Source organism: Salmo salar, chromosome 06 (genome assembly GCF_965601325.2).
Source record: "Salmo salar chromosome 06, fSalSal1, whole genome shotgun sequence".
Classification (NCBI taxonomy): domain Eukaryota; kingdom Metazoa; phylum Chordata; class Actinopteri; order Salmoniformes; family Salmonidae; genus Salmo; species Salmo salar.
Window position 1 is genome coordinate 10,454,947 of NC_138296.1, and position 18,706 is coordinate 10,473,652.

Consider the following 18,706-nt stretch of genomic DNA (forward strand, 5'->3'; position numbering starts at 1 on the left):
TCTGCCTTGAGTAATTATGCAGTGCAGTAGGCTTTGTATAAATCATTATTTTAATTCAGTTTTTTTGTGTAGGGGCTATATAGGCATATCCATAAGATCTAATATGCTTATGGGTGTTTTAAATGAATCATCACCCTAGAAAGTGCTGTCCATTTTGCTGTATTAAGGCTTTGAAACAACATGGACAAGGACCATGTTTTGGGTACTACCAAGGCATGTCTTGAGTGCATAAGAGGAGATTACTGTAACTCACATAGAATTTGACTGTGGTCTTGTTGACTCATGACTGCTGGTGTGGCGGTAATATGGTCAACGCAACAGCCCTAGCTGGAGTGAAGAACATGCAGTTTTAAAAGCTAATTTCCTGCAATTCTACACATTTTGCCATAGGGTGGAGAGAAATGTTTGCCATCCCCCAGTCGGTCATTTGACCATGATTGCTAGCTGACCTCTAAACGAATTTACCAATCTAAAAAATGTTTAGTTGACATGGCTAATTGAGTGACTGTCAGTGACTGACATAAGAGAAAAACTACTGATGCAAAACCACATTTCTAAATTGCACCTTGTGTATTCTACTATTATAACTCTCAACAGTAAGTGGAGATCCCATAGAATTTACCTTTTGGGGGGGATTGATCCGTGGACCTAGAAAACCAGGCAGGGCTGCCAGTTGCTCTGGTCTGGGAGAATCAGCACAGCTCTCTTCTGCCACCTAGTGGCTCTTTTACACATTACACTTTGTTTCAAATTCTAATGAATCCAAAATATGGATGTCTAACACCAAACAAAGCTTTACATTACATATTTTATCACATCATTATGAATACATTTCACATAAAACTATTTAATAACCCTTCATAGTCATTACAGCACAATTTAATCTGTCAAATGTGATCCAATATAAGATTATATTCAACCAACCAAAGAAATGTAACTTGTATTTTATTTGAATCACTTCATCATTGATCCTATATCATCCATACAGTATAAAGACCAGGGGTTGGAACCAACATTATTTTCCCAATCGTTTCGTTCTGAACAGAAAAAAAAAACCAAATTGTTCCGTTCCACTGTTCCGACCAGCAAAATAAAGTTCTGAACCGGTTCAAACCAAACAAAAGTACCGGTTTATAGCGTTCCTTTCTGTTCCTTTTTTAACCTTTAAAATCAGTTTCTTCCCCCCTAAATATTTAGCCGATTAAATGACTTCACCAATCAGTGTGGATAGAGCAGGCAAGCTGGTTGTTTACATGCGTGATGGACAGACAAGTGTAGCTTATGGCACAAGATGCGACTGACATTTTGCGGGTGGGGAGAGAACAAGAGAGGGTTGAGAAGGAGGCTTGAAGCGCTGGGCATCGTTATGACATGCGTTATCTGATTTATGTCCACAGAATTATGCCTAGGAGGAGTGGCTTCTATGGAGGAACTTTGAATGTCCTTTGAGCTAGCTAGCCAACAAGCTTGTGTGTGCAGAGCGGCACCAGACCTAAAAAACACGTCTTACCTTTTTGTAGTTAATAAACCCAATGTGAAACGTGATAACTAGGCCTATAGTATCCTTAACTAGCGTCAAAAAAGTTCAAATATTCTTCTCTAGCTAATTAAAAATCTCTCCCCCTAAGTCAGTACAGTAGCCTAGCTTCTGGGGGGGGGGCAGGTAGCCTAAACATGCACACACACACTGATAAAGATTTTCAGCTTACAGGCAGATACTGGAATATGTTTCTGAGTGACAGAGTGAGGGCTTTGCCTAGGCACTTTGTTGCGTTTTTTGTGAGAGTAGAAACAACGTCGGGAATGTAAAAGAACGTTATTAACCGGTTCCTATGCTTTTAAAATAATGGTTCTGTTCCGGAACAGTATGGCTCACTTTCGTTCCAGGTTCCGTTTCTGCTACTTGAAAAATGTCGTCATTTTCCGGATTTTTCGGTTCTGTTCCTGAACCGGTTCCAACCCATGAGGACACAGCTCCGTTCTCCTGGTTCTAGATAACACGGTAACCATGTCTCCCTACCAGTCAGGGGGAGGGTTTCTAAAAAATATTTGTTGCGAACGTGGCACCTCAGTCCTCTTGATGACCCAGACTCACACCACTCATAGAACAACCAGCAAAGTGTTGATTTGACGAATTTGGTTCATTAACGCACATAAGATACCAGCGGAGGCTGGTGGGAGGAGCTATAGGAGGACAGGCTTATTGTAATGGCTGACATGGAATTAATGGAATGGTATCAAATGGAAACCACCTGTTCGACTCCGTTCCATAATTCCATTCCAGCCATTACAATGAGCCTGTCCTCCTATAGCTCCTCCCACCAGCCTCCTCTGGAGAATACAGACAGTCAAACGTAGGTATTTCAATGGTCACTGTGGAGGCTGGGTTGTCAGGAGAAATAACATGCCACGTTAGCTACGAGGCTTTCAGGGCAACTCACCACCAGACGAATACACACACAGATAGGAGGCCCAGGGCCAGCTTGACTGCAGCCCAATGGGCAAAAGTGCTAGACTGATAGATGGGCAAAAGTACCAGTCTGATAGATGGGCAAAAGTACCCATTATCAACCCTTCTCCTGTACCCTCATATTCCCAGTCATGGACTTTTAAACATCGGGCTGATATAAACATTGGCTTGAGGGAGTTTGAGTTTCCACCACTGTTAAATCAATGCGAGAAGGAACGCAAGAGAAGTGCACACTTCGGGAGAAGGATGGAGAATCGGGACAGAGCCAGCCAGACAGACGAACAAACAAGACAAATGGGAGAGTAAATTTAGGAGCGGCCGGGCGGCGGGCGGGCGGGTGTTCAGGCTCTGAGCCTGAGGAGTTCAGTCTGAGTTAGTTTCTCCCGCCTCACACCGTCCAGTTGGTAGCTAGTACAGCAACGTTGTCAAAAGGCAATATTTCAGTTTCCAAGGTACTGGTTCCTTTGTTGTTTTACTGCTGTAGAAAACAGAAAGATAGTCAGAAGACGGGAGTAACCGCAGCCAGACGGTGGATGGGTGTGGTCAGTCGGCTGGAGGCAGGGATGGAGAGAGGGGCGTTCTACTCCAGCACCACAGTGCCTCCTGCTGTCTGCAGGGCTGTCTTCAGCTTCTCCGCCTCCTCTTTGGACACATTGGCTCTGATCTCCTGGGGGAGGGACTCAACCAACTTCTTAGCCTGGTAGAGGACAGAGGAGATCAGTGATCTACAGTAACATTAACACAAAGCAACCAACTTCTTAGCCTGGTAGAGGATCTATAGTAACATTAACACAAAGCAACCAACTACTTAGCCTGGTAGAGGATCTATAGTAACATTAACACAAAGCAACCAACTTCTTAGCCTGGTAGAGGATCTATAGTAACATTAACACAAAGCAACCAACTTCTTAGCCTGGTAGAGGATCTATAGTAACATTAACACAAAGCAACCAACTTCTTAGCCTGGTAGAGGATCTATAGTAACATTAACACAAAGCAACCAACTTCTTAGCCTGGTAGAGGATCTATAGTAACATTAACACAAAGCAACCAACTTCTTAGCCCGGTAGAGGATCTATAGTAACATTAACACAAAGCAACCAACTTCTTAGCCCGGTAGAGGATCTATAGTAACATTAACACAAAGCAACCAACTTCTTAGCCTGGTAGAGGATCTATAGTAACATTAACACAAAGCAACCAACTACTTAGCCTGGTAGAGGATCTATAGTAACATTAACACAAAGCAACCAACTACTTAGCCTGGTAGAGGATCTATAGTAACATTAACACAAAGCAACCAACTTCTTAGCCTGGTAGAGGATCTATAGTAACATTAACACAAAGCAACCAACTTCTTAGCCCGGTAGAGGATCTATAGTAACATTAACACAAAGCAACCAACTTCTTAGCCCGGTAGAGGATCTATAGTAACATTAACACAAAGCAACCAACTTCTTAGCCCGGTAGAGGATCTATAGTAACATTAACACAAAGCAACCAACTACTTAGCCTGGTAGAGGATCTATAGTAACATTAACACAAAGCAACCAACTACTTAGCCTGGTAGAGGATCTATAGTAACATTAACACAAAGCAACCAACTTCTTAGCCCGGTAGAGGATCTATAGTAACATTAACACAAAGCAACCAACTTCTTAGCCTGGTAGAGGATCTATAGTAACATTAACACAAAGCAACCAACTTCTTAGCCTGGTAGAGGATCTATAGTTACATTAACACAAAGCAACCTCCTAGACGGACATGACCGTATGTCTTTCAGAGTAAGAAACAGAAGGAGGATTATACAGAGAAGTCAACCAACTTCTTAACCTACTACATACATAAAGAGAGCAGTACCATAGAGTGAAAGGCCTCCAACCCAAAGCTATCCTATGTCTCAGTGATTTGACTGTGTGTTCTTTAAGCGTGGACACCGGAGGATGTGTGGTCACAGATGGAATGGACAAATGATTACAAAGACAGGAAAGAAGTAAAGAATCATGGTCTGGCTGTGACATCACACAGAGAAAAACAGAAAGAGCATCTGACCTGCACCAGGTTCAAGCCTTGGATGCAGTTCTTCACTTCTTTAATGAGTTTCACTTTCTCTGCTGCCTTCAGTTCTGTCAGTTTTACTGTGAAGTGTGTCTTCTCTTTCTTGACTGGTGCCATGTCCTCTTCCACTGCCTATAGGAGCAGAATGAATACAATGCAAGGTCAGAACATGCTCTATGTATGCCCCGAGGACACTACATGGCATGTTTGTGTGTACAGTCAAGGAGAACGATTGCATTGCAGTAAAGAAGCTTACATTGGGCATTGAAACTAAATGAGGTTAAAGCATTTATAGATAGAAGGCCAATGAGCTCTGCAGAGGTACCTCCTAGATCAAGTCATGTAGGGTGGGGTAAGGGGTCACCACGGGGCATCGTGTAAGGGGTCACCACGGGGCATCGTGTAAGGGGTCACCACGGGGCATCGTGTAAGGGGTCACCACGGGGCATCGTGTAAGGGGTCACCACGGGGCATCGTGTAAGGGGTCACCACGGGGCATCGTGTAAGGGGTCACCACGGGGCATCGTGTAAGGGGTCACCACGGGGCATCGTGTAAGGGGTAACCACGGGGCATCGTGTAAGGGGTCACCACGGGGGGGTCACCACGGGGCATCGTGTAAGGGGTCACCACGGGGGGGTCACCACGGGGCATCGTGTAAGGGGTCACCACGGGGGGGGGTCACCACGGGGCATCGTGTAAGGGGTCACCACGGGGGGGTCACCACGGGGCATTGTGTAAGGGGTCACCACGGGGGGGGTCACCACGGGGCATCGTGTAAGGGGTCACCACGGGGGGGTAACCACGGGGCATCGTGTAAGGGGTCACCACGGGGCATCGTGTAAGGGGTCACCACGGGGCATCGTGTAAGGGGTCACCACGGGGCATCGTGTAAGGGGTCACCACGGGGCATCGTGTAAGGGGTAACCACGGGGCATCGTGTAAGGGGTAACCACGGGGCATCGTGTAAGGGGTAACCACGGGGCATCGTGTAAGGGGTAACCACGGGGGGGTAACCACGGGGCATCATGTAAGGGGTAACCACAGGGCATCATGTAAGGGGTAACCACGGGGGGGTCACCACAGGGCATCATGTAAGGGGTAACCACAGGGCATCATGTAAGGGGTAACCACGGGGGGGTAACCACGGGGCATCATGTAAGGGGTAACCACGGGGGGGTAACCACGGGGCATCGTGTAAGGGGTCACCACGGGGCATCGTGTAAGGGGTCACCACAGGGCATCATGTAAGGGCAGGCTAACCAATACAGGTAAAGAAGCTTGATAAAGGTATTGAATAAAACACAGAAACACACTGAAACAATCCCTGTCTTACCAGAGCTGCAGGTGCTGCTGCTGCAGTCATGGCTCCCATTGGCATCATCCCAACATCCTGGATATTCAGGGTTTTCTGGGACAAAAATGAAACATACTTTATTGAGAAGTCATTGAGCAAGTGAAATGTTATTCATCACATGCTTCATTAACAACAGGTGTCGACCAACAGTGAAATGCTTACTTAGACCTTCCCAACAATACAGAGAGAAAGAAAACAGAGAAAGTAAAATAAGTAATAATAAATACACAATGAGTAATGATAACATGGCTTTATACATGGGTTACCAGTACATATAACTAGGAACAAAGTGACAGATAATAAACAGTTGCAGCAGTGCTGGGACGGCAGGTAGTCTAGTGGTTAGAGTGTGGGGACGGCAGGTGGCCTAGTGGTTAGAGTGTAGGGGCGGCAGGTGGCCTAGTGGTTAGAGTGTAGGGGCGGCAGGTAGTCTAGTGGTTAGAGTGTGGGGACGGCAGGTGGCCTAGTGGTTAGAGTGTAGGGGCGGCAGGTGGCCTAGTGGTTAGAGTGTAGGGGCGGCAGGTAGCCTAGCGGTTAGAGTGTAGGGGCGGCAGGTGGCCTAGTGGTTAGAGTGTAGGGGTGGCAGGTAGTCTAGTGGTTAGAGTGTAGGGGCGGCAGGTAGTCTAGTGGTTAGAGTGTGGGGACGGCAGGTGGCCTAGTGGTTAGAGTGTAGGGGCGGCAGGTAGTCTAGTGGTTAGAGTGTAGGGGCGGCAGGTAGTCTAGTGGTTAGAGTGTGGGGACGGCAGGTGGCCTAGTGGTTAGAGTGTGGGGACGGCAGGTGGCCTAGCGGTTAGAGTGTGGGGACGGCAGGTGGCCTAGCGGTTAGAGTGTGGGGACGGCAGGTGGCCTAGCGGTTAGAGTGTAGGGGCGGCAGCTAGCCTAGCGGTTAGAGTGTAGGGGCGGCAGGTAGCCTAGCGGTTAGAGTGTAGGGGCGGCAGGTAGCCTAGCGGTTAGAGTGTAGGGGCGGCAGGTAGCCTAGCGGTTAGAGTGTAGGGGCGGCAGGTAGCCTAGCGGTTAGAGTGTAGGGGCGGCAGGTAGCCTAGCGGTTAGAGTGTAGGGGCGGCAGGTAGCCTAGCGGTTAGAGTGTAGGGGCGGCAGGTAGCCTAGCGGTTAGAGTGTAGGGGCGGCAGGTAGCCTAGCGGTTAGAGTGTAGGGGCGGCAGGTAGCCTAGCGGTTAGAGTGTAGGGGCGGCAGGTAGCCTAGCGGTTAGAGTGTAGGGGCGGCAGGTAGCCTAGCGGTTAGAGTGTAGGGGCGGCAGGTAGCCTAGCGGTTAGAGTGTAGGGGCGGCAGGTAGCCTAGCGGTTAGAGTGTAGGGGCGGCAGGTAGCCTAGCGGTTAGAGTGTAGGGGCGGCAGGTAGCCTAGCGGTTAGAGTGTAGGGGCGGCAGGTAGCCTAGCGGTTAGAGTGTAGGGGCGGCAGGTAGCCTAGCGGTTAGAGTGTAGGGGCGGCAGGTAGCCTAGCGGTTAGAGTGTAGGGGCGGCAGGTAGCCTAGCGGTTAGAGTGTAGGGGCGGCAGGTAGCCTAGCGGTTAGAGTGTAGGGGCGGCAGGTAGCCTAGTGGTTAGAGTGTAGGGGCGGCAGGTAGCCTAGTGGTTAGAGCGTTGGCCCTGTAACCGAAAGGTTGCTCAATCGAATCCCCGAGCCAACAAGGTAAAAATCTGTCATTCTGCCCCTGAACAAGGCAGTTAACACACTGTTCCTAGGCCGTCATTGTAAATAAGAATGTGTTCTTAACTGACTTGCCTAGTTAAATAAAAAATAATAATACAAAAAAAAAATGTGATGAGTCAAAAGAGTTGGTGCAAAAAAGGTCAATGCAGATAGGGTAGCTATTTGGGTAACTATTGAACTGACTAACTATTCAGCAGTCTTATTACTTGGGGGTGGAAGCTGTTCAGGGTCCTGTTGGTTCCAGACTTGGCACTCCGGTACCGCTTGCCGTGTGGTAACAGAGAGAACAGTCTATGACTGGGGTGGCTGGAGTCTGACCATTTTTCTGGGCCTTCCTCTGACACCGCCTGGTATAGAGGTCTTGGATGGCAAGGAGTTCGGCCACAGTGATGTACTGGGCTGTACGCACTACCCTCTGTAGCGCCTTGTGGTCGGATGCAAAGCATGGAGCCAGTCAAGATGCTCTCAATGGTGCAGCTGTAGAACTTTTTGAGGGTCTGAGGGCCCATGACAAATCTTTTCAGACTCCTGAGTGGGAAGAGGCGTGGTCATGCCCTCTTCACAACTGTGTTGGTGTGTGGACCATGATCTTTAGTGATGCAGACACCGAGGAACTTGAAGCTCTCGACCCGCTCCACTACAGCCCCGTCGATGTAAATGGGGGCGTGCTCAGCCCTCCGTTTCCTGTACTCCACAATCAGCTTCTTTGTCTTGCTGACACTGAGGGAGATGTTGTTGTCTTGGCACCACACTGCCAGGTCTCTGCTGGAGAGCCAGTACTGCATGCATCAAAACTTTGTTCATTTGCACAACGTCTTTCGTGCAACATTCACCTGTAAAATGTCCAATCTCATCAAAAATGACATTTGGTAGTACCTAGTTGGTCTGCTATTACTTGTGCTAATTTTGTTAGCATTCTGGTAATAGACGCCCAACGGGTGTTTTGCGGGTGTTTTCGGTGCCTCCCTGTGTACTACGCCGGTATTACTGTAAATCCCAGGGTGAGAGAAGGACGATATGACCATATGAAAAGTCCAACCCTAGTGTGGACTGCAATAGAGATTGCATCATCTGTGGATCTGTTGGGGCGGTTTGCAAATCGGAGTTGTCCAGGGCATCTGAGATGACGGTGTTAATGTGAACCATGACCAGCCTTTCAAAGCATTTCATGGCTACAGATGGGAGTGCTACAGGGCGATAGACATTTACACAGGTTACCTTGGCGTTCTTGGGCACAGGGACTATGGTGGTCTGCTTAAAACATATAGGTATTACATACTAGGTCAGGGAGAGGTTGAATATTTCTCGTGAAGAAACTTGCCAGCAGGTCAGTGCATGCTCTGAGTACACGTCCTGGTAATCCGTCTGTGAATGTTAACCTGTTTGAAGGTCTTACGCACGTCGCCTACAGAGAGCATGATCATACAGTCATCCAGAACAGCTGGTGCTCTCATGAATGGTTCAGTGTTGCTTACCTCGAAGCTTAGCTCGTCTGGTAGGCTTGCGGCAAGGTTTCCCTTTGTAATCCGTGATAGTATGCAAGCCCTACCACATCCGACGAGTGTCAGAGCTGGCGTAGTAGGATTCGATTTTAGTCCTGTATTGACACTTTGCCTTTAGCTCAGTGTGTATGTTGCCTGTCATCCATGGCTTCTGGTTGGGATATGTACGTATGGTCACTGTGTGGACAACATCGTCAATGCACTTATTAATGAAACCGGTGACTGATGTGGGAAACTTCTCAATGCCATTGGATGAATCCCTGGGCTAGTGGTCTAGTGAAACAGTCTTGTAGCTCAGCATCCGCTTCATGGGACCACTTCCGTATTGAGCGCATCATTGGGTACATCCCGTTTGAGTTTTTGATTGTAAGCAGGAATCAGGAGGATAGAGTTATGGTCAGATTTGCCAAATGGAGGGTGAGGGAGAGCCTGTTGGTGGAGTTAAGGTGGCCTGGAGTTTTGTCTCTAGTTTGTCTCCTCAAATTTTCTATGTAATAGTTGGACAAATTAAGTTGTAGCCTATTGTACAGGTAGCAGGTAGCCTAGCAGTTAACAGTGCCGGGCCAGTAACCGAAAGGTCGCTGGTTCGAATCCCCATGCTGACTACGTGAAAAATCTGCCGACGTGCCCTTGAACAAGGCACTTGACCCTAATTGCTCCTGTAAGTCGCTCTGGATAACAACATCTGGTAAATGAAAAAATATATATTTATATATGTAATTATACTCAAGTACAGGCCAATGTGCTATATTCCAGGCTATATACTATGTGTTATATATAGGACAATGTGCTATGTACTATGTGTTATATATAGGCCAATGTGCATGGCTATGTGTTATATATAGGACAATGTGCATGGCTATGTACTATGTGTTATATATTGGACAATGTGCTATGGCTATATACTATGTGTTATATATATAGGACATTGTGCTATGTACTATGTGTTATATATAGGCCAATGTGCATGGCTATGTACTATGTGTTATATATTGGACAATGTGCTATGGCTATATACTATGTGTTATATATAGGCCAATGTGCATGGCTATGTGTTATATATAGGACATTGTGCTATGGCTATGTACTATGTGTGATATATAGGACAATGTGCATGGCTATGTGTTATATATAGGCCAATGTGCATGGCTATGTACTATGTGTTATATATAGACCAATGTGCTATGGCTATATACTATGTGTTATATATAGGCCAGTGTGCTATGGCTATGTACTATGTGTTATATATAGGACAATGTGCTATGTACTGTGTGTTATATATTGGACAATGTGCTATGGCTATGTACTATGTGTTATATATAGGACAATGTGCTATGGCTATATACTATGTGTTATATATAGGCCAATGTGCATGGCTATGTACTATGTGTTTTATATAGGCCAATGTGCATGGCTATGTACTATGTGTTTTATATATAGGACAATGTGCTATGGCTATGTACTATGTGTTTTATATATAGGACAATGTGCTATGGCTATATACTATGTGTTATATATAGGACAATGTGCATGGCTATATACTATGTGTTATATATAGGACAATGTGCTATAACTTATAGCACTGACTGGGTGGCACTGGATACGAGCGTCTGCTAAATGACTCAAATGTACATGTCGCCTTATGTTAATCTACACAGTCTACATGTTCCAGTTCCATACCTTGAGTAGCTCATTGAGGTCTGACACCTCTAACAAGGTGAGGCTGGTGATGTCGTGTACCAGCTGGGTGATTTTGGGGGGGTACTGTTTGGGGGCTCCATCCAGAGGGGGGGCGGTGATGACATCAGAAAGGCTAGCTGGGCTGGTCCCGAGAGTTCGGAGGGCATATAGCGTTGGTGCCTGGAGCTCCTGCCTGTGGAAACAAATCATACAGTTAATGTATTTTTTATTTAACCTTTATTTAACTAGGCAGGTCAGTTAAGAACAAATTCTTATTTCCAAACCCGGATGACGCTGGGCCAATTGTGCGTCGTCCTATGGGACTCCCAATCACAGCCGGATGTGATGCAGCCTGGATTCGAACCAGATACTGCAGTGACGCCTCTTGGACCCCTGCGCCACTCGGGAGCAGAGACTTATGTATCATTCAATTAGAGGTCGACCGATTAATTAGAGCCGATTTCAAGTTATAACAAATCGGTAATCAGCATTTTTGGACGCCGACTATGGCCGATTACATTGCACTCCACGAGGAGACTGCGTGGCAGGCTGACTACCTGTTACGCGAGTGCAGCAAGGAGCCAAGGTAAGTTGCTAGCTAGCATTAAACGTATCTTATAAAAAACAATCAATCTTAACATAATCACTAGTTAACTACACATGGTTGATGATATTACTAGTTTATCCTGCGTTGCATATAATTGATGCGGTGCCTGTTAATTTATCATCGAATCACAGCCTACTTCGCCAAACGGGTGGTGATTTAACAAGCGCATTCGCGAAAAAAAGCGCTGTCGTTGCACCAATGTACCTAACCATAAACATCAAAGCCTTTCTGAAAATCAATACACAAATATATATTTTTAAACCTGCATATTTAGTTAATATTGCCTGCTAAAATGAATTTCTTTTAACTAGGGAAATTGTGTCACTTCTCTTGCGTTCTGTGCAAGCAGATAGATAAAATACGGAACTGTTCCGTATTTCACTGAAAGAATAAACGTTTTGTTTTCTAAATGAGTTTCCGGATTTGACCAAATTAATGCTCTAAGGCTCGTATTTCTGTGTGTTTATTATATTATAATTAAGTCTATGATTTGATATTTGATAGAGCAGTCTGACTGAGCAGTGGTAGGCAGCAGCAGGCTCGTAAGCATTCATTCAAACAGCACTTTCCTGTGTTTGCCAGCAGCTCTTCGCTGTGCTTCAAGCGTTGCGCTGTTTATGACTTCAAGCCTATCAACTCCCGAGATTAGGCTGGCAATACTATAGTGCCTATAAGAACATCCAATAGTCAAAGGTACATGAAATACAAATGGTATAGAGAGAAATAGTCCTATAATTCCTATAATAACTACAACCTAAACCTGGGAATATTGAAGACTCATGTTAAAAGGAACCACCAGCTTTCAAATGTTCTCATGTTCTGAGCAAGGAACTTAAACGTTAGCTTTCTTACATGGCACATATTGCACTTTACTTTCTTCTCCAACACTTTGTTTTTGCATTATTTAAACCAAATTGAACATGTTTCATTATTTATTTGAGACTAAATAAATTTTATTTATGTATTAAGTTAAAATAAAAGTGTTCATTCAGTATTGTTGTAATTGTCATTTTTACAAATATATATATGAAAATCAGCCGATTAAATCGGTATCTGCTTTTTTTGGTCCTCCAATAATCGGTATCGGCGTTGAAAAATCATAATCGGTCGACCTCTACATTCAATCCAGTGTTTCCTCTATAGAGCGGGCAACCCGTCCACCTAAGATAGTTTGGGTTCTAATGGTTTAAATTGACAGTTTTGGTGCAAATTAATTTACAACTATGCACTAATTAATTAGATTTAGGCTCCTGGATGTTGCTTTAGGGGCCTTTTGAGTCCCATCTTGAAAAACCTCTAGGCCTAGGAGAATGACTGATTCAATGTTGTCATAGATCTCTCAAAGATTCTTCAAATCCACCACCAGCTAGTAATCTAGCAGTAGCTGCTATTCTTCATCCTAATTTCCCGCCTGGTTCAGTTGGGAAAGGGAATACCTAGTCAGTTGCACAACTGAATGCGTTCAACCAAAATGTGTCTTCCGCGGATGGCGCGCAAGATGGCGGTCAGTGCAGATCATTTGTTTTGGTAGCTGAAGGAATTATTGGATTTCCTTACCCAATTATGACCATTGGATTATTTCTACAGTCATAAAACTCTGTATGAATATGGTTTAATTTATTTACCAAAGTAATTGATTACTTTTTGCAAGTTATTCACCTCTAAAACGAAGTTTCCGATAACACTAGATAGCCTGATAAGCTAGCTAGCTCAAAAACTAGCTTGTCGAACGTACATGGAAACGGCCACGACCAGAACCAAAAGGAAAGAAATGGAGAGATCGTCAGATGGACAATTAACCACAAAAGAGTATGATTTTGGGTCCTCCTCTTCAGAATGTAACTGTGGGGGGGAAATACTGCAATGGGTGATGAAAATGTGGTGAGCACGGACAACAATGCTCACATCTTGCGCCCCTCCAGTCCCCAGCTCAGGCCTTTAGCTTACGACCCCGGCACTCCAGTCAAGCCCCAGGGGAAAAAGATGAGAGGCCAAGAGGGTATGTCACTTCTTGAGATGCAAAACAATATTGTAATGCTTTTGACAGCAAAGATAGATGAAAGGGCAAATGGCTTGGAGGTCATGGTTAGGGAGAATACGATGTAAATTGAGGCCATTAAAAAAAATCTGTTGACTATTATCTTTGGAGAAGTGAAAACCCTCAAAAGTGACATGAAGAAAGTGGAAGTTATCTGCCAGGAAAATGAAAAGAAGGTGGCTGAACTCGAGCAAAAGGTGAATGAGGCGGAGAGATACCAGCGTAGGTGGAACCTGAGGCTCCATGGAATTCCAGAACAGGCGGGTGAGGACATCAAATGCAGAGTTGTTGACATCTGTGGAGCTGTCATTCCCGAATCAAAAGCCAAACTTCAGGAAAATGTAGACATCGTCCATCGTTTGGGAAGACTTAAGGATCAAGACGAGATCGAGGACAACCATCATCCGGTTCACCAACAGATCTACATGGGATCTTCTTTGGAGGCGAGCAAAGAATTGCGAATTCCTCAAACAAAAATTGAGGTTCACGGAGGATCTGACCTCAGCAGACAAAGTGACAAGAGAGAAACTGTGGCCGATGGTGGCTGCAGCTCGAAAGGCAGGGAAAACTGCATTTTTTAATCGGTGCAAGAGTGATCATCGATGGGAAAGAAATGCGGCCAAATCAGAACATTTGAGTGAGAGCCAGAGTCTAACTCGGACAGAACTGTCAGGCCAAAAAACAGATTACCAGGTGAAAAGCAGCCTTTTATTATAAAAATGTACAAACACTTGAATGAGAAAAGGCTGACCTGAGAACTGGTAAACTAAACACTAACTATAGGTGAATAACTGTTTATTGTAAAGTCTACACAATGTCTCCCCTTTGTGGGAGTAACAATACTTTGGTAATTTTATGACCAATATTATTATTTATTTTTTGAGAGGTTAATAATGGGATGGAAATCCTTTTGAGTTACATATCCTTAGGAAAAGCTTATATTAGCATAACAAGGTTGTTGGTTGAAGTTTATGTCTATCTCTTTGTTCAATTCATGTCAGGGGTATTCGTAATTTACTCAAGCGTAAGGCTATTTTCCTGTATTGCAAATGGTTTAATGCAGACTTTTACTTTTTACAAGAGACTCATGCTTGTTCTTCCGATCTAGCTTTTTGGAAAAATCAATGGGGTAACGATGTCTGGTTATCATATGGCAACAACCACTCTGCAGGTGTAGCAGTTTTAAGAGGTGCATTTAAAGGGAAGGTCATCAGTAGTAAGACTCACCACTCTGGGCGTTGGTTCATTTTAACAGTAAATTTCAACAGTGAAATGTTTTTATTAGGGAATATTTATGCATCCAACAACAAACCAAACAACAGGATATTATTTCAAGAATTTGAAGAAGACATTAATAGAGTTATTTCAGGATATCAAAATTATTTTAGGTGGAGATTTTAATTCTGTATCTAATGTGATGATTGACAGATATCCCCCTCCTAACAGATCCTGCATAGTTAATCCTGAGTTTAATAACCTATGTCCTGGTCTTGGAATAGTCGATATTTAGAGATCTAAATATCCTGATAAAAAGGAATTCACTTGGAGTAACAAGGACATGTCCAGACAGTCAAGAATTGACTTCTGGTTGATTTCTAATTCATTAGATAATTATGTAGTCAAGGTATCAATTGAACCATCATAAAGTTATATTCTTATCTTTAAATATTAATGGATCTGAAGTTAAACCGAATCGGAGTTATTGGAAACACAATAGTAGACTGTTGGAAGATGATCATTTCAAGATGGATGCCAAAGATATTATACAAGACAATTGGAGGAAAGCTCAACTATTTAAGTCTTATGGGAAATATTGGGAATTAATGAAGTATGAATAGGACAAACAGCCATGAAGAGAGGTAAAGAAATTGCTGAACTTAAAAGATTGAGGGAAGATAAACTTGTTAAGGAAATACTTTCTCTAGTCTCTATGGAGGACCTTGATGAAGGAAAGGGTCAGTTATTCTCTTTACAACTAGAAATGGACTGAATGTATGAAGAAAGAGCAAAAGGGGCATTTGTAAGGTCAAGAAGGAGATGGTTGGAGGAAGGTGAAAAAATACAAAATACTTTTACAATTTAGAAAGAAAGAATTCTGAATTTACATCTATTCATAAGCTCAATATAGATGCCAATTAAAATGAAACCCCCAAAGATATTTCAAAATATGTTTAGTAATTCTATGGTAATCTTTATACCAGTAATGCCTGTCCTACTAGTGACATATCTGCCTTTCTAGACTCTGTCTAAGACTGTGCAAAATTCATAGATGAAGACTTCCAAAAGTCTTGTGATGAAATTATTTCTATTAATGAAATAAAAAAATGTGTCAGCAAGTTAAAAGAGAACAAATCTCCAGGGAACGATGGCATTATCAGTGAATTCTCTAACTATTTTCAGGAGGATATTATTGAATTTATATTTCATGTTCTTAAGGAGGCAATTGATTTAGGGGTCCTGCCTGTTTCTATGACACAGGGCCTAATTTCTGTAATACCCAAACAAAACAAAGATTCTATGATGTTAGAAAATTGGAGACCAATCACATTAATGAACAATGATGGAAAGATACTTGCATCCATCTTTGCAGAAAGACTTAAAAAAGGTCTTGACCAAATCATTGACGATACCCAGTCTGGTTTCATGAAGGGCAGACATATATGTAATAATATTCCACTAGTATTGGACTTGATAGACTACAATGAGCACATTATGGAAGATAGCTTTATTTTATTTGTAGACTTTTACAAGGCATTTGATACAGTTGAACATTATTTTATTTTTGAGACTCTTCGATTTTGGTCAATATTTTCAAAATGTAATTAAGACACTTTACAATAATATTAACAGCTCTATTTATTTGCATTGAAAAGATGTGACTTAAACTCAGTATGTAATATCCCTGTAAAAGATGTGATCACATATCTTGGTATTACAGTTAGCAAAGATCTGAAAGAAAGGGCCAACTTCAATTTCTCTCCTATTGTAGAGAAAATTGGAAAGAGATTTAACTCCTGGTTATTAAGAGATCTTTCTTTATCTGGACGTGTACTTTTATCAAAATCTGAAGGTCTGTCCAGATTAGTTTATACCTCCCTTGCCTTGGATGTTCCTCTGTCAGTAACTAAAATGGTTGATACAAAATGATTTAACTTCATATGGAGGAATAAACCACATTATTTAAGAAAAGCGGTAATATGTAGCACCCAAGGTGAGGGAGGGTTGAACCTTCTGGATTTTAAAACCTCTAATGTAATATTTAAAATTAAATGGATGCAAAACTATTTAAGAAATAAGGATTGCATCTGGAATATCATCCCTAATTTAATATTCCAACAAATTGGTGGTCTAGAATTCTTACTCAAATGCAACTTTGATGTGGGTAAAATCCCTATTAAGCTTGCAAACTTTCATAAACAAGTACTTCTAACTTGGAACCTCATGTACAAAATGTTTTCCCCTCATAGGTATACAATCTGGAATAATAAAGACATAAAATACAAAAACAAGTCTTTGTTTTTCCAGAACTGGTTTGACAACAACATTATTTGGGTTAAACAATTAGTGAACAATGATGGCCAACTATATGATTATCCTGAATTTATGAGAACACACAATTACATTCACTCCTGAGGAGTATCACATTGTTGTTAGAGCCGTCCCTAAAGGTGCTCTTCTTCTTTTAGGAGAATATAACAATACTCCAAGTGCAACTGTTGAGGATTTTGTAGCCTCAATACAATTAGAAGGAATTGACATTTTAAACTATAAATGTAATAACATGTATATAAGGAAACTATGTCAATATGTTACTATGCCCTCTGCTAAAATGTACTGGAACGCAGCCCTAGGACAAGTGAACTGGAAGAAAGTTTTGTTGTTGTCTGGTAAATATTGTATATCTAATAAGGTGAAAGAAGTATCATACAAACTCATTCATAGAATCTACCCTGTAAAGACCTTTATTATACACAGATTTAAAATAGCTATTGATAACAAATGTGTATTTTGTGATTGTGACCCAGACTCTTGACCATTTTATTTTGGGACAAATGTCAGAAGATTTTGGATTGAGTTAGAAGATTTGATTTTAAAAGAAACAACTATTAATGTTAATCTGAAAGACTCTGATATTATGTTTTATTTTAAACCAAATTATATGGACCCTGATTTAACTTTCATTGTTCATTTGTTTATCTTTCATGGAAGATTCTTTGTCCATAAAATTAAGTGGGCAGAGAACAAACCCCTTTTCACATTATTTAAGATAGAATTGAAATATTATTTTGAAATGATCAGTAAATGTAAAAACAAAAAAGCAATACGCACCATAAAAGTATTTACCAAATTGAAAATGAATCTTGATATGTAATACCCCTGTCTGTTAGGTTTTGTACTCTTGTTTGTATTTCTTCTTTTTTTTGTTTGTATTTGTTGTGTTCATAATAAAAGTAATAAAATTAACAATTATTTTAGCCCAACCCCTCTGAATCAGTTGTACAACTGCCACAGTAAGGTTGACAAGATCATTATACAATGGTGAAAACCTATACAAATCAGCAATCAGAACCAGGAGGGAAGCTCTAGCAAGGTACAGGATATGACAACCATTTGTCAAAGTTAAACACAAATGCCATACAAGAAACACATGACCTTGACTTGCACATCTCATAAGGAAGGAACAGGGTGCATTAGGTCCATGGAACTGGCTAACGTTATTTACTGCTAACTGAGCCTACTCGCTCTAGATTACAAATTAGTTATCGGTTTTGCAACACATCCCCCGTGACAGATTAATCCATTTGGCTGCAAGATTGTTCCTCCCTAGCTAGCTAAACGAGGAATTGGTGGCATTGCGGTTGGCTAGCTAGCCGGCTGATCATAAAATCCGTTCACAAAGAAAATGAATGAGCCCAGGGTTATTATGTTAACAGCTCTATGTGACTCAGACTATTTGGGGCACATAAATGGTTAATGCATGGCAAATTAGATAGCAAATCTCTGCCCTTGACGCTTTTAGCGTTAGCAAACCATCTAGCTCCCGTGTCCCACGTATAGAGCTTACACAAGCAGCTACGATCCCCGGTTATGACACCCGCTTACCGATGCGTCTTTGCGGCGATTCGCAGTGCGGTCCGAATGCAATGTCTTGTGCAGTACATGTTTATTATTTGTGACCCCCGGATCTCCTATAGATACTTCCAATTCACAGTGTAGCCTGTCAGTCCTGGTCCTTCTCCCTCAACAGCACATGGCGTCCTCCACTCTGTTGCTGACTTACCCACAATGCATTGCGCCACACACGAGTTCTCTCTCTCTCTCTACCAA

At 42.7% G+C, this 18,706-nt stretch overlaps 1 protein-coding gene across 2 annotated transcripts; it reads right to left on the bottom strand.

The window, feature by feature from the left end:
- Positions 1 to 928: 928 nt before the first annotated feature.
- LOC106591238 (large ribosomal subunit protein bL12m) lies at positions 929 to 18,689 on the bottom strand. Of its 2 annotated transcripts, none has more exons than XM_045719699.2 (5): positions 18,482 to 18,687; positions 10,734 to 10,926; positions 5,863 to 5,937; positions 4,523 to 4,660; positions 929 to 3,167 (listed from the first exon to the last, which is right to left on the bottom strand). In XM_045719699.2, the coding sequence occupies exons 1-5, from the start codon at positions 18,538 to 18,540 to the stop codon at positions 3,051 to 3,053; spliced, it is 582 nt and encodes a 193-aa protein (XP_045575655.2). In that variant the 5' UTR covers positions 18,541 to 18,687; the 3' UTR covers positions 929 to 3,050. The 2 variants fall into 2 exon arrangements, with proteins under 2 accessions (XP_045575655.2, XP_045575656.1); XM_045719700.2 differs by lacking the exon at positions 929 to 3,167 and adding an exon at positions 4,142 to 4,183 and having other exon boundaries at positions 18,482 to 18,689.
- Between the last annotated feature and the right edge of the window lie 17 nt (positions 18,690 to 18,706).

Bases quoted from the DNA above. Each gene is read 5' to 3' on its own strand.
- LOC106591238 (XM_045719699.2), bottom strand. From the start codon at position 18,540: ATGTACTGCACAAGACATTGCATTCGGACCGCACTGCGAATCGCCGCA. The intron at 10,927-18,481 runs GTAAGCGGGTGT...TTGTTTCCACAG, and splicing joins ATCGCCGCAAAGACGCATCG to GCAGGAGCTCCAGGCACCAA. The intron at 5,938-10,733 runs GTATGGAACTGG...TTTTTGTCCCAG, and splicing joins ACCTCAATGAGCTACTCAAG to AAAACCCTGAATATCCAGGA.